The following is a 16,308-nucleotide window of genomic DNA, read 5'->3' as shown; positions in this document are numbered from 1 at the left end:
ACTGTACATGTATTATGTGTGTTGTTTTGTTCTGACATTAATCATTTAACCATAATTTTGTACCAAGTGCATCTGCTTAATTAACTTGACACTTTAGGGCAAAATCTTGCAGATTATATTGATAGCAACATGGGGCTGGATTCTGGCATGTGCGAAAGCAATAGACGTTTTTGTGAGGATGTTTTTTTCTCTCCTCAATAGATACTGAGTGACAATTCTACTTAATTACACTCTTGCATTTAACAATTATAAAAGATGTAAGAAATAGTTTTAATTATTGCCAGACCAGTCTTTATTTAGAGTTTCTATTCTATATAAAATTCTATTTGTACCTTATATATTGTACATTGAAAGCTTTATAACTAATGCAAATAAAAATAATTCAATACACATGGATCACTTCTTGTCTGATATCTTCAATAATTGATAAAAGAATGCCTGAAAGAACAAATGTCATTTGCATGTACATATACCTGGTACATGACATTGTTTAATTCATGCCTAGAAAATTCCAAAAAAAAATTAGCAGTTACAATGTTAATTCTTGCAGGATTTCATGTGACATAAAGAATTCAAGTCCTGTAAACAAAATAAATTTTGATGATTATTCCATTGGTTAATGCAATAACCATCTAATACATCAATTTTCCCTGCATGTTTACTATATGCGACTTTCTTTAATGATATGTCTCTATGTTCAAATATATCCAGATTTCTCCACATCACCAAATTACATTTGCAGTTTCTACCTTCAAGTAAATCATGAAATCAGAACCAAAAATTTTAATCAACAAATATTGTTTTTACAATAAGCAAAAGCTATACACTAATACATACCAGAATTGTAGTACAACAAGTCAATATTATTTGCAGTACCTCAGATTAGATATGCTGAAATCTGACCTTGATTTATCTGGGAAGTACCCACTGCATAACACTGATAGATAAATAAAAAACACTTCTAGAACATAATTTTTTATGGTAATCTTTATTTTAAAAAAATGATGGATGTGGAATAATATATTAGTAAGTATCACAGAACATGGCATCACAGAGGGCATTGTTTACTTGTCGAGAGGCTTATATTTGGTTCCAAATCTGTCATCTATAGCCTCCAATGAAAGACTCACAATAAGGTTGGTCAGAAACGTTTCTCCACTGTCCATCTACAACAAATTGTGTTAGAACCATAATAGTTACAGAACATTCAAGTCTTTCCCTGTTCTTCAAATTTCTCTTCCATTTTGCATTTACAATACTATAGTACATCTTAATTAATTTGCATATCATAGCAAAAGTATTTTACGATGTAAGAGAGATAAATGTACAAATGATTGCCTACAAGTAGGTACGTATACTTAACATGCATCAGATTTCTGTAAAGTCTAACTAAATAAGCTAGCTATACATGTTTAACTTTTCCATATTTAATGCATATTGTAAATTATGATTTGTATGTACATGTATGTCTATTTAATGAAAGCTAAACTAACTACTAAGATTTAATAAATATCTGAAAACTTACTTTGCATATCTGAATAACAATCTTTCCTTTGGAATCTGCATACTCTATGGAAATGATGGAGTCATATCGGTAGTCAAAATCGAACACTGTAATGATTATATAATGTAAAAGAATAATCTAGTGTGTAGTTGGATCAAAGGTATCAATTGAACAGCATACAATTCTTATGTAACCAAGGAGAAAAGCAGCAATTATAATAGCTTTTAAAAATATTTTTGTTAGCTACGACTTTACCAAATCTATTGTATTCTAGCTATCACATTTATTACTTACTCTTTGAAATTTCTTTGTTTCTTTCAATTTTCACCAAAGAACTGAAAAAGAAATGATAATCTACTGCAATTTCCAAACCATCAAGAGTAAATAAAAGTTCTATCAATTTACACTTAGGGTATTAGCTAGACTTTTGATATCCATGTATTGGTGTGCATTACTAACCTTACAGTCCAAAAAATGTTGTTTCCTTCATCAAGCATTGTCAGATCTAATATGGCAATATCCTAAAAATATATACAGTCATGAATATACATGTTATGAATAACTTTTAAATAAATGATGACCATTCAGTAGGCTCTAGACTTATCATATACACATGCAAGTTTAAACAATGGTTATAAAACACCTTTAAAAGCTGGGATACCAGTGTTTCTATACAGGTCATATGCTTCAATGAAAAAAAGGACTATTGGTCCTCAAGTCTGATATGAATCATGTTGGTTGCATGGATCTGCATGACTGTTGACCAAACTATTGTCTGTGACCACAAAAAGTTACAAAAATGAAATAACAGATTCATATATTTGACTCAAACATACTTTGACTTTTCCTTTAAACATGTCAGTTTTCCATGGGTAAACAAAGTCTTCTACGTTAATTTTGATTCGTTGATCTGGTTTCACAACAGTAAAGTTGGCATATCCCCCGTCAAAACTTCCTTCTCGGCAATCAACGTGTCTGAACTGGTCATCCCAGTGTTCTTTACGTAGAGATCTGAGCTGCACTGTTAACTGGTAGTCTAACAAGCCTGGGGGAGAAATGATGACAGTATTGTATACTGATACTTATGATCAGTTGAACAATCTAATTTTAGTCATACTGCAATTATAAAACCAAATACATGAACTCAGAAATAAAAATATTTGCAATGTCTTCCTCAGTTGTAAAATTTATTTGGCATAAATGTTGAATATCACATGTAAAGACTGATTCATAAAATTTTATAACTAAAGATTATTATGATTATTATGAATTTTGTTTGATTTTTCTCAATGTCTTCCTAACTTACATGTAAGTGTACTACATCAGATACTGCAGTGCCTCAAGGCAAATTGTTTAAATAAAAAGGATCTTGCAGATGTGAATACTTTTGAGTCTCTACACAGGTTCTGTACCTACCATGCCTTGAGCTCATTCCTGGATCTAAGCATTTATTTTCAGATGTAGAAAAGGACCTACAGAGACAAAATAAGCAACATTATTGATAAGCAGCAAAGTCATTTGAGGAAGGATTAAATTGTACAGCTTCAACATTTCAAAGCGGTTCATTTTTTTTTAGATATGAGCCTTAAGATATCTAACACTGAATTATCATTACTATATACTAGAATGTCTAAACTCTTAATTCACAAATAGATAATTCCGAAATACCTGCAATAAAATAGATAGTTTGTAATCTGTATACCTGTATCATATGCACAACCTACTGATATTTCTCGGGGCTTCACATGTCTTTCAATATAGGCTCCACCCCCACCTGAACTTACCTGAGGTAAACCGACCAGTTAAAAACCCCTGCCTTTAAACTTACTCTTCAGGGGTTCCATACACACACTGCTGTACCAGGTTGTCTAGTGACAGTCCATAGGACACAAAGGCCATCTCTTCATCTCCCTGTTAAATAAAAGAAAAGACATTGGTAATGTAGATTGCACCTAATTCTGAGCTACAATGAGACCATGTTGTAGATTGTACCTTATACACAGCTACAGTGTGACCATGTTGTAGATTGTACCTTATACACAGCTACAGTGTGACCATGTTGTAGATTGTACCTTATACACAGCTACAGTGTGACTATTTTGTAGATTGTAACTTATACACAGCTACAGTGAGACCATGGGGTAGACTGTACCTTATACAAAGCTACACCTTATACACAGCTACAGTGAGACTATGTTATAAATTGTACCTTATACACAGCTACAGTGTGACCATGTTGTAGATTGTACCTTATACACAGCTACAGGGTGGCGATGTTATAGATTGTACCTTATACACTGCTACAGTGTGGCCATGTTATAGATTGTACCTTATACACAGCTACAGTGTGGCCATGTTATAGATTGTACCTTATACACAGCTACAGTGTGGCCATGTTATAGATTGTACCTTATACACAGCTACAGTGTGGCCATGTTATAGATTGTACCTTATACACAGCTACAGTGTGACTATGTTGTAGATTGAACCTTATACACAGCTACAGTGTGACTATGTTGTAGATTGTACCTTATACACAGCTAAAGTGAGACCATGGGGTAGACTGTACCTTATACAAAGCTACACCTTATACACAGCTACAGTGAGACTATGTTGTAGACTGTACCTTATACACAGCTACAGTGTGACCATGTTGTAGATTTACAGTGTGTGACTATGTTGTAGATTGTACCTTATACACAGCTACAGTGAGACCATGGGGTAGACTGTACAGATTCATCACTTCATCCCCTCCAACTGATTTTCCTTTCCAATCACTCCATTTGAAGTCTTGGGTAATTAACAAGGATCTTTGATATGGTCTGCAATACAAAAAACCCCAATTACTGCTGTTTCTACAACCTTTATCTCATGTATCATAAAATATATACTATTTCCTTCAGTTTATATACAATTTGATTTAATTCATAAACATGTAAATTGTTTATAAACATTCAGTGGCAGAGTATTGCTGTACAATAAATGTGCTTTACCCATCTTTAACTGGTTTTCCAGTTGCATTGTTATAAAACAGGGGATTTCTTGAGTATAGCTGGATTTCCTTGATGGATTTTAATGGAGGCATCTCTAAAGCAAACCATCGAATGCTGACCGACATTGTATGATAAAAAACATCTTGGTGACCAAGGGTATGTTCTCTGTCATCGCTGTCAATCATCACCAATTCAAAGGTCATTCCTGCTGTCCTGAATCAGATAGAGGCATGTTTTTTTAGTTAAAAGAATTAATTAGATAGCCATGGTACACACATACATGTTGCAGCTTGTGAAAAAAGAGAAGCAAGGTAATAAAAATTGGGTATATGAATATTTTAAAGAAAATGTGCATTATATAAATAGTGCCTGCTTGGGAGGGTAACTTCCAAACAGGCACTATATATTTTATTATATTGAATGTCTTAATTTTAGAGAAAATTTTACTGCTTTTATATAGAAATTAAGTTAATTTTATGGCGAATCGTACGCGCATAATTTACACGCATGTAACAATTCGTTTTATTATACTTTTATGTTAAATACTGAAATCTAATTGGTTTAGACGCAGTTGATAATCCGTTCTTTTACCCTCAGCATTAGCAACACACTTAGCAACGGGGTAACACTATATAAATAATGCCTGTTTGGGAGGGTAACTGTTGAGATTGACACCTCGAGAAAACCACTGTCAACCGACGCGAAGCGAATTGTTACGAAGGCGAACCGTACGCACATAATTTACGTGCATGTAACAATTCGTTGTGCTACCCATTGCCAAGTATGTTGCGAATGCTGAGGGTAATAGAACGGTGCTGAAACTTTGCCTTCGTGTTACATGCATGTATACATAGTAAATAACACCAGTAGTAACTGCCCATACTAACATACCTCAGTGCCTGCTCCACTTCTTTACTCTCTTGAAGCCCTGTGTAGGGACTTTTTCTTTTCCTCAAATGCTTGAAGACTCTTTTATTTCTCTGATGGACACATCTTTAAACAAAGATAGGTTGTATTTCAAAGTTAACATTTTAAATAAATACAAGCCTATATCTGTAATTACTACTACCGGTACATTGAATGGAATTAAAAAATATGATTTTAAAAATATATGTAAAAGAAATTTGGTTGAAATTGGTCAGAATATCTGACGTCTAACTAATAATGAAAATTTGTCAGGTTGATAACATCTAGCTATTTCAATTAAACTTGAATACTTTCTTCCTTTATTTCATTTTGTCTTACCTTGTCATACATTCTTGTTTCATGCTTTCAATAGACTTATGTTTGACCTCTCTCTCACTCCCACCAGTTTTGATACCAGAGTACTTCATGAATATTGGTCTCCACAGAGTACTGGAAATATTGGTCATCAATTTTAAAATAAGGACTAGATATTTCAAACTGGGTATTTCAAATAAATGGAACAGATACACATCAGATACATGTATTTATCATATAATAATTAATATAAAATGAGAGGGTTGGAAAAATGACCTATTAAATACTGAACTGATTTTAAATGCTTCAATATCAAAAATTTAAGGTTCACAAGATATTTGCAAACGTAATGCACTTGACGATGTCTGCCTGATATAAACATATTATAAAGAGATGTGATAAGTCATAATATCAACATACTTATCATTGGCAAGTCTATGCCAAGTTTTGCAGACTTGAGAAGCGAGAATAAGGTCCTGTGGTAACAAGTAGCTGAAAATGTTCATCATTATTTCACCTGGAATACTGCAAAAAAGAAGACATTAATTTCTCTTCATGTATATTTTAATTTCTACACCTAATATAAGAGTAAGATTAATAAGTCATCATAAAAAATTGACGGGTACATCTAGAATATTTCACTGTATATAAAGTATTAATTATCTGTAAATCAAGATCCGATTCAGTATATAAAACTATATTTTCCAGAACATTCACATAATCAGAAAAGATTTCATGATCTTGATTTGTATTACAATCAAGAGCACTAATAATATGAGCTGACTCACTCATGAATTGACATTTTCCCTCTTTGAATTGCTTTATAGGTGGTTGCTTTGCTGTCTTTCTTTGGCTGTAGTCTTTCATCCTTTTTCTTTTCTGCTTCTTTGGAATGCAGATTTCCACTGAAATAAAATATGATTAAAAATGTTGATATTACCCAATGAGTATGGGTTCCATATGCACCAATATGTGCAGGCCCTATAATGACTGTGATTGGGAGAAAATTATCAAAGGCGCCCTGTTGGACAGGTAAAATGAAATTTTAGATCAATACCATTGAATCTATCAGTATTTCTATTAACATTATTCCAATACAAAACATATCTAATCATGTCTTTGCCCATCTTCCCAAGTCAAGGGTTTCTGATCCGCATAGCTTGTGAGAAACTATGTAGATCAGAAACCCTTGACTTGGGAAGATGATCTTTGCCATGACAATCTTTCTTTTCCTAACAAAGTTGAACACAACATATATATATATTTTATAGTCAGCACTGTAGAGTTTTCTCCCCTGAAAACACATTTTTTGGCTCCATCAGCTAGCTTGTTTATGCTCCTTAAGTAATTTCAAGCAAACAAACACAAAACTTTCTTATTAGACGACTCAAGTTGTAATAATGCTCAAACAATGATATAAATTCATGTGGCACAAAATATTGTACAAGTACATATGTGGATTTTTTTTTAGCTTCCTTGGTTACAGAATTTATAAAGATTACAGAATTGACTACATACCCATTTTGTTGAGAACTTGCGCGATGTTTCGTAAGATATGATGATAAATGCTGTCGATGCTTTACATTCTTCGACATCTTTAGAAATATGTTATTTCAGGTGTAACAGGTAAAGGGTTGCTTTTAGAATTTCTTCCTTTGCTGCAGTAATTCGGATTTTATTGTTTTGTCAAATCGTTCAAAGTTGTGTCGTAATATAGATAAATTGCTTTTAGAGTAAAAATTAGGTAAAACAGATATTACTTATAACATTTTCTTTTATATGTCATATTAGAGCTATGTACTGCAAATAAAGTAATAGAAATCGTGCAAATTTTGGAACAACACATTTACACTTAAAGACAATAAGAGTACGAGTTAATATTTAGTAACACCGAATCCGGTTTTAAAAGTATAGTAATCACATTGCAATTTTTGTAAATTCTTAGGTTTCTCTTAGATTAAAATGGCAAATTCGATGAAAGATTCGGTAAGTTTTACATTTCGTATAAAGAAGTAGTGAGAAGACATTGTGAGTAAAATTGTTACTATAGTGTGCGTAACATTTATAGGCTCATATTATAAGATTTGAATGTGTACTGTTCGCAATTTTACCATCAACATGCTCCTGCAGTTTCTATGCTACAATGTTGCAATAGAGTTTCAGGTGCCTAGCACTGACAATGCGTAAGATTTGGTTGACGTAGAGATTTTCTGCAATTTCATATCTTTGATAATTTTTTTTAGAAATTAGCCATTTATTTAAATATAGGTGAACAAAAGTATTAATAATTTTGTAACCTAGCTATTTTGTCCAGAGAAGAGGACAGGCACAACATTAATCATATATGGCGAGCACCTCCGGATTTATTACATACATATCAACGATAAAGAAAACATTCCGAAAACATTCGCAAGGGGTGCCAGTAATTATAATCAAATGACTCAGTATTCATGTTTGGTCTGTCTCTTTATAAATACAGGATCCTGACACACAAGTCACATATGATGATCAACAAAAAATTAACCAGTTTGCCAGAAACAATGCCAAACTGCAGGATCTCAAGGATGAGTTAGAGAACAAAAAGGTATTTAATCATGTGTAACTGAACAGAAATCTATTGTGATCTGGTGATTGAGGCAGTTTATCTCTATTTTTAAGATAATGTTTACAATACATGATTGTGAAAGTAAATTTTTTAGCTTGTCACACAATTTATGTTGCCTGTTAAAGTTAAAACATGTAAATTACATATTGAATCATCTTTCTCTTTATTCCTTCCTTCAGAAAGAATTGCAGAACTTAGAGGATGCTTGTGATGAGATGTTGATGGTGGAGGATGAATCTTTAGTCCCATATCCTTTTTTTAACACAAGAATGCAGTTGAAATGGAAGTATTGAATAATTGGGCCAAAATTTTATTCCATGCATCATCATGAAACTATTGAAAGATTTTTTCAGGAAATTTGTTTTCAAAAGTTTTTGTACTATCTATTACTGTCTTTAGCTTTTATTCCCCCTATTCTTTATTTTTCCTTAACCCAAAAATACATATCAGATAGGAGAGGTTTTTGTCAGTCTAGGGGTAGATAGCGCTAATGAAATGTTGGAAAAGGCAAAGGAGAACACGATGGAAGAGATGAAGGGCCTAGAACAACAGTGTGAAGCTATTCAGACTCTACTGCAAGATCTAAAAGTGAAATTGTATGCCAAATTTGGAAATAATATCAAATTAGAAGCCGATGAAGAGTAATAAAATCATTTTTCCATATGTTTTGAGAAATTGTCTTCTTTCATTTTTAGAAATCTACAGTGTATGTAATATATGTAATATGTAAAAAGTATGTTTATTAAGACGTCAATACAAACATATTCATCTTAAAGTATAATGTGTTCTTTTTTTATACTTGAGGTTAATTACTGACCCTTAAAAGTGTTTATATAGCTTGAAAACAATAATTGTTTGATTACAATTTGCTATAGATTAAAAAAAGGAGTACTATTTTAATGTTGACTATATGGTATTAATTTGATGATTTTGTATAACTAATATGTGTAATGTGTTTTATTTTTTGCATTATGCAGATAATTCCAAATTCATACAGCATTGTGTGCAATAGAAACTTATCTAAATTTATATAAAAGAAGCTACTAATATTTTATGAATGATTAATGACCCATTAAATATTTGGAAAAAATGCATTGAAAAGAATACATGCACAAATGAATACCAGTAAATAAATTTAGAATATTATCATTCGTTTGATATACTATAAAATAAAAAAAATTGTCACATTATAAATGAGTACACACTAATCGGATTGGATTTTGAATTACTTCCCCTTGAAATTCCACATAGGTGGCGTTACTAACGCCCGCCATATTGAGGAAAACACGATGCCAACTGTCAGAAAATGAACTGTCAACACTAACTGATACACAACAATGACGTACGATTTACCGAGTGTCTCTTATATGGCACTTTACATTGTGTCCATGCAAATCGTGAATTCTAATTCTAGAAGCTCTGCGGGCTCAAATCATTGGAAACTAAGTGCAGACGAGGGGAGAGTGATTCCAGGTGATCATTCGGATGGGGATACGGACGATTTGATGAATATTCTGACCAACAAGGTGGTGGAGAACGGGGAATGGCGAATACTTGAGAAAAAAGAACATTGCGATCAACATAGGTCAAAGGAATGCTTAAAAGTGTACGTATGGCATTGAAGATATGTACTCCTTGTTCAATAAACGCGGGAAACATGCAGGTTTTGAGAGAGGCCACCCCACCACGGGTAGACCTTGTGAATATGCAGGATATTTTACTGTAAACAGCTTAAACAGATGTTCTTCAACAATTATTATTTAACTAGATAAGATGAAAGTGTAGTTCATCAGATAAACTAGATAATCATGATAATGTATGAAAATGTACTGTTTATATATAAGCAGATTTATCCGAACACTCAAAATTCAGGAGAGACGGATCGAATAGTTAACTTGATAGAGGTCAGCCTTGTCACTTCCATGTAAAATGTCCTATTGAAACTGGCCAAACAGCCAAATACTTTAGTTTGTGACATAAGGCAAGCACTGTACATAGCTAGTATTAATCCCGAAGTGGCAGAGGTTTTTCAATCAAATTTGATTCCAATTTTATATATTTTCTGACCTGTTATAGTCTGTCCAGAGTTATTGTTCCTGTCACTTTTGACGAATTTTAACAACAATACACATACCTGTCAAAGAAGTACAACTGAAGTTGATACAATGTGATAAATCCAAGATTTATTCATTGACACTTCATCTAATTTTTCCTGGAAAAATTAACATGGAGATTAAGTTTTAGTGGGATTAAATGTTTACATTTTTTCTCCGGGACACCTTGCAGTTTTCAATGTTATCATCAGGGTAACATTCTTGTCTTTTGCAATGCAAGATCGCTTGAGACTTTCTGTTTTTGGTTGTGTATTAAAACCTCTAGCGGCAGAGGGGGCGTTTCAAAATAGAAAATTTGGACTTTTTTCATTCAAAAGACTTGTGGATAAACATAGTTTGGACACAAAGCCTTTAAGGTATTGATGATCATTGAAATGTTAAGCCAGAAGCGATTGATACAGAAACTTGGGACAGAGTATAGTGAATGGCACTTTATATAAAATGTAACGTGCTTAATAATTAATATAGAATGTTATTATTTTCATTAATCAAAAGAATGTTTTGGACATAATTATCAAATATATGTGACATAAACAAAGATTTTCAGAACAGGAGCTTTCTGCTACCATTGGCTGATAATGATACATGTATCTACCGGTACTATTTTCACACATAGATTTTCTCTGTTTGTGAATATGATTAAGTTGGGGAATAGCTTGGTAGGATGCCATGGTTATACAATTAAAAAGTAAAACGTTACTCATAAATTTCCTCGAATAAGAAATAAAGTATAACTTTTAACAGTGAGAAAAAAAAGCAAAGCATTTAAAATAAGTAAAATTTAAATGATTTTGAAATAAAAATTGTACTTGTAACTCTAAAATGCTAAAAATAGAAAAATTAATTTGTGCTGAGTTAACACTCAGAAATTATAAAATTGTTATTGATAGTTTTAAATTCTCTGAATTTTAAAACTTTAATGTAATACTATGATTCAGAGGGTGTTGACTTAAATCATGATAGTTTTATATTGAATTTTGTGCAACATACAATTTTTAAGGTAGTCCATCCATAAAATTTCATATCTAATAGATTGCAAGTTTGATCACTAAAATCTTAGTGTGATTTTTAGGAGTTTATTAAATAATAAAGATTCACCTTTAATAAATAAATAAATAATTTAAAAATTTATCATATGTTGAAGTTAACATTGAAGTCTATGGGAGAAATGCATTTTTAAGTATATTTCTTTAGTACAATCAATTTTCTCACATTTCTTTTGGTAAAAAGTCGCAAAAGCTTTCCCTTTCTCTGAATATGCTAAAATAGTTAATAGTTTACCATACATATTTTCAGAAAATGATTTTTAAAATTTTTTCCTAAAGGGCAGACAACTCTTTGAAAAAATTTGAAGTGCAAAAAGTTCATTTAATTGACTACATACATACACCCGCTTTTGGTTTATATCAGCCTCATAATAGCTTTAGATTACATATTTAATGTAGTATAGATTATTCAAAATTGTCAAATTCGCCTTAGTTATGGATGGACTACCTTAACCTGTTTGATTTCTTCATGCTAATGGCTGTGACTACATCAGAATTCAGAAACTGTATAACAAACATGTTTTATATGTAATCATGGTAAACTGCAATTGGATAATGAAAGGTTGCATGAAGATCAATCTCCACTTAGCTTTACCCAGATTGGTGAATGCTTCAATAAAACTACAAGATACTCCCCATGCACCACAGCCAAATGGGAAAAAACTTGCTCTTATTGGCTGTTATGCAAAGATGAGAAATATATGTACTGTATACATTTGGTGAATACTTCAATGACCTACAAGATATTCTCTACTCATGCAACCACAGCCAGATGAGAGAACCTTGTTGTTATTGGCTGTGGTATGCCGTGATGAGACTTATTATAAATACATGTACCGTATTTATATTGATGAATACTTCAATGAACTTCAATGAACTAGGATATCTTCTTTACTCATGCAACTAATGGTCATTACCAGATTTGAGAATGTTTTTCTTCTTGGCTGTAGTTTGCAACAATGGGAAATTAACCTATATGCTTGTATCAAACTGTTACAGATGGTATTTCTCAGGTCTATAGGGATAAGAATGATATTTCATCGAATAGTCAAGTTGATTTTTACAGCCAGTGTTATTTTTTCAATCAAGGAGTTCAGTCATTCTATTTTTAAGTCAATCACTCACTTAAAACTTAAATATTTTTAAAAGTAACTAGCATAGTATTGTTGTGGCAAAGATTAAGATATGAAATAAATGTAGTAATTGTTATCTATGAATTCACACATTGATTCATAATTCAATTATCAGTCAAACAGCAGTCCTTGCATGGCAGTTTTAAAAAAATGTCAGAAAGAAATGCTGACAGCAGCAATTGGCATTGCATATGAAACTACTTATAATCTCCGTGAGATTCAGCTTTACAGGCACCAAGCTAGGCACATAGGTTCCCAAAAGGAATAAGATGATCCCAAGCAATAACTGATTTTGTTGTCACAAGGTTGGAGGTGAAGGGGCAAATTAACATCTATGGATGTAGTATTGAGTAGAATATTGTTTGTTTAATATCTTTATAACACATTGTTGGACAGACATCAACATTTGTGTACTTGACAGATACCTCTTAAGGAGCGAAGAACTATCATTTTGATATATAAAGGTCAATGGTCAAGCTACTCTGGACATCATCCGGTAGATCAATTAGTGTTGTATGATCATTTTCAGAAGAACCATTTGGTGGACAGCAATCATACTTTATACATAAGTAGTAGTACCGGATACTCCTTATAATGTTTACTTGACAGACATCAAGCTTTGTGCACCGGTACCCCTTAAGAGTACAGAACCCGTATTTGGAGGTCACAATACCTTGAGGGTCAATGTCAAGAGATAAATTACTTCAGTCATATAAATATATTGCCTGCTTAATATAAAATTATCTATTTAAAAAACCGAAAAACTCCCAAAAACCTCGGTCAGTATCTTGTGAGAAAGTAATTGTTTATGGTTTGGGAGGTGGAGGGTGGCATATTTGATTCTTGATACCTTGTTTAGGGGAATGAAGAAATGTCTGTCATTATACTTATCAAATGGAAGTCATTTTCATTAAATGCTAAGCAGTTTATATCATTAAGAATAAAGAATATAGTATTGAAAGAACAACTTTATGATTTTATGATTATTTATAGTGAAACACAGAAGAAGAAAAAGGAGTTAAGTTGTGGGAAGCCGGTGAATCATACCCAATATGACCATTTGAGGGGAATCGCAAACAGAAACGAACATGGACACATTCCTGAGCCAGAGGTTGCACTCATATTCAAGAAAAAAGGCAGCAAGAACTCCCATGTCGATATCAATGAACTGGAAGAAAAGCTTAAAAAGATGAAAAAAGATGTAAGTAGCTTTCCTATACAAGTAGTAATCCTTAACTTTAGGATGGATTGCTGCAAGCTAGTGAAAATATTGATCAATGAGGCAGCAGTTCAACTGATGCATCAGTTTTAGATGAAAGTTTTGAAGTGGCAAAGATTTTTTCACATGAAATTTTTTTGAAGGTGTCAAATTTAATGCATCTTTCTTTATCATGTTTACCTTAAAGGGGATGGTCACGATTTTGGTCAAAAATTATTTTTCCGATTTTAATATTTTACAATTCCTCAGAAAAGCATTTTTAATAGGCAACCAAAATTTGATTGTCATTTGTTGAGTTGTAAGCATGTTACAGAGCTTGAAATTCTTCGCAATATAAACAAAGCGTTTGTTTACATTTTGAACGTTGAAGAAAAATTTCAGTTTTAAATTTAAAACAAATGTTTTAAATGTTAGGAACTATTTATTAATGCTTAAGATAAATAAAAAATAGAAAAATTAGCTGGAAAAAGATTTTTTACTTGCATATTGATCCCATGTAAACAAAAACAGGGCTAGAGTCTTGTTTACATGACAAAGAATTGTGAGCACTGTATCTTGCTTATAACTTTAAGACTGACTCTCAAATTTTATTTGATCATTAGAAATGCATTGATAAAGCATTGTAAATAATAAAAACATAAAAATAAAATTTGACCAAAATCGTGACCATGCCCCTTTAAAAATGATATTAAAGATTTTTCTTGTGTATGATTTACATAAGTTTTTCTTAAAATACTGGATATACCGGTAACACTATTGTCATGATTCAAATGCATGATGGATAATGCATTGATTCCTTTATACATGTATTTTCAGGATCCTAATTCAGCTCATGTTTACAACCAGATTGGTAATTTTTGGAGAATTAAAGGAAACACACAAAACTCTATAGAATGCTTCAGAAAAGCACTGTCAATATCGCCAAACAATCCAGAAGTTTTACTGAATATGGCACGGGTACTATTCAATCTCCAGTATTTAGACGATGCAATATTTCTGACGAGACGCTCTCTAGTCATGCAGACCTCCACCCAGAACACCTGGCTACAACATTTTACGCTGGGCGAAATCTTGAAGGCTTATGGTCACTACCAGGAAGCTGCCCTACATTTTACACATGCCCTTGACCTCAATCCAGGTTTTCAGCCAGCGAAAGCTCATCTCAGGGAAATGGAAGGAACGCCTAGTCCTACAGTGACTCAGTATACGCTCTTCATTATTTTGTTTCTTGTGTTAGGGGTTATATTTGGTGTCATTACTTCCATAGAGGCCAGTTTCGATGACCCAGGAGAGGTAAAGACCCAACGACATTTTAACAGGGCTATGGCCATGAGGTCCATTAAACTAGGCATCAACCCTAAACTTATTCGCATGAGGAAAATGAATTATTAGGGCTATCTCCAAGAACATTATGGTTGTGCGAGTTATGATTTAGGCTGGTTTCTTGCTTGAATTATCAGCAGTTAATTTTACCCCCCTCAGTTTTAAATTTTTAAAATATCTGCAAAATTTGTCAAACTATACAATTGTTATTATAAAATTTGAATTTAATTGAAAACCTGTTAAAATTTAAAATTATTTCAAATAGACATTTATTTTATGGTGTAGTTTCCTTGTGCCAAATTGTTGTTCTTGATCTATATATATATACTATTACATCTACAATGTACATTCAATAAAAGAATTATCAACATTGTATTGGCCTTGTTTGTGATAGACAAGTTTATTTAGCCCCCATTTTGAACGACCAGATTACAGATGTTAGCAAGTAAATTTATTTTGAATATTGTACACATTATTCTCAGAAAATTATTATTTAATAGTACTTTACCTTTGTATGAATCCAAGAGGGAGAAATCATATATTGTAAACCTTCTTTGCTTGTTAAAATGCAAAAGTTATAAGCAATGAAAGAAATTTGCTTTAAATATCATATCTGAAACTAAAAATGAGAGCATTTGTAACATTAAAAAACACTTATCTTTGCTTGGGTCTGATTTAAAGGAAAAAATTGATGACTTTAAAGATGATTTCAATTTTGAATCTCTAAAGGAAGCTTTGAATAAAAAAACCTGAACCTTAAGTGAGGGCGAACCTGAACCTTAAGTGAGGGCGGAGACAAGAAAATAAACTAATTGTAGGAAAGGCTTCACAAATGTCTCGGGTAAGCCATGCGAGGTTTGATCCTTGTTAAGTTTCACAGTCGAGAATCTTCAGAACAAACAATTTCTAACAACATTTGACCACCAAGTTACAAGGGTAACTGCAATCGAGTTTTAAGCAGACGTCACTCAAAACATTAACACAAGAAGTTTATAAAGGTTCTTGTAGTTGCTCGCCTATAATGTATACAAGGTGGCCCGAACTTTGGTTCCGGGCAGTGCTGGAAAGTTACTCGCATTGCTTCATCTACTTTGAAATGAAAAGGAATCGCATTCTCTGTTGTTGCTGTTTTCATACAATTATTTTTAGA

The 16,308-nt window shown here is 32.5% G+C and overlaps 3 protein-coding genes across 3 annotated transcripts; 2 read left to right on the top strand and 1 right to left on the bottom strand.

Moving 5' to 3' along the window:
- Positions 1-991: 991 nt before the first annotated feature.
- Positions 992-7,407, bottom strand: LOC105331360 (F-box only protein 15). The gene is made up of 14 exons (XM_034482047.2): positions 7,237-7,407; positions 6,507-6,623; positions 6,139-6,243; positions 5,743-5,853; positions 5,389-5,490; positions 4,498-4,710; positions 4,197-4,326; positions 3,333-3,415; positions 2,921-2,976; positions 2,341-2,549; positions 1,964-2,025; positions 1,799-1,839; positions 1,526-1,611; positions 992-1,166 (listed from the first exon to the last, which is right to left on the bottom strand). The coding sequence occupies exons 1-14, from the start codon at positions 7,311-7,313 to the stop codon at positions 1,065-1,067; spliced, it is 1,494 nt and encodes a 497-aa protein (XP_034337938.2). The 5' UTR covers positions 7,314-7,407; the 3' UTR covers positions 992-1,064.
- A 165-nt stretch (positions 7,408-7,572) lies between these two features.
- Positions 7,573-8,989, top strand: LOC105331359 (prefoldin subunit 4). Its single transcript, XM_011433500.4, has 4 exons — positions 7,573-7,704; positions 8,198-8,302; positions 8,503-8,570; positions 8,767-8,989. Exons 1-4 carry the CDS (start codon positions 7,681-7,683, stop codon positions 8,966-8,968), a joined length of 399 nt encoding a protein of 132 aa, XP_011431802.1. The 5' UTR covers positions 7,573-7,680; the 3' UTR covers positions 8,969-8,989.
- Positions 8,990-9,553: 564 nt separating this feature from the next.
- On the top strand, positions 9,554-15,531 carry LOC105331358 (tetratricopeptide repeat protein 17). Its single transcript, XM_011433499.4, has 3 exons — positions 9,554-9,929; positions 13,610-13,817; positions 14,652-15,531. Exons 1-3 carry the CDS (start codon positions 9,661-9,663, stop codon positions 15,225-15,227), a joined length of 1,053 nt encoding a protein of 350 aa, XP_011431801.2. The 5' UTR covers positions 9,554-9,660; the 3' UTR covers positions 15,228-15,531.
- Positions 15,532-16,308: the final 777 nt, after the last annotated feature.

The sequence above is a fragment of the Magallana gigas genome, chromosome 3 (genome assembly GCF_963853765.1).
Source record: "Magallana gigas chromosome 3, xbMagGiga1.1, whole genome shotgun sequence".
NCBI classification, from domain to species: domain Eukaryota; kingdom Metazoa; phylum Mollusca; class Bivalvia; order Ostreida; family Ostreidae; genus Magallana; species Magallana gigas.
Note: the sequence above shows the minus strand (reverse complement) of the source record. Positions and strands in the feature narration are given on the sequence as shown.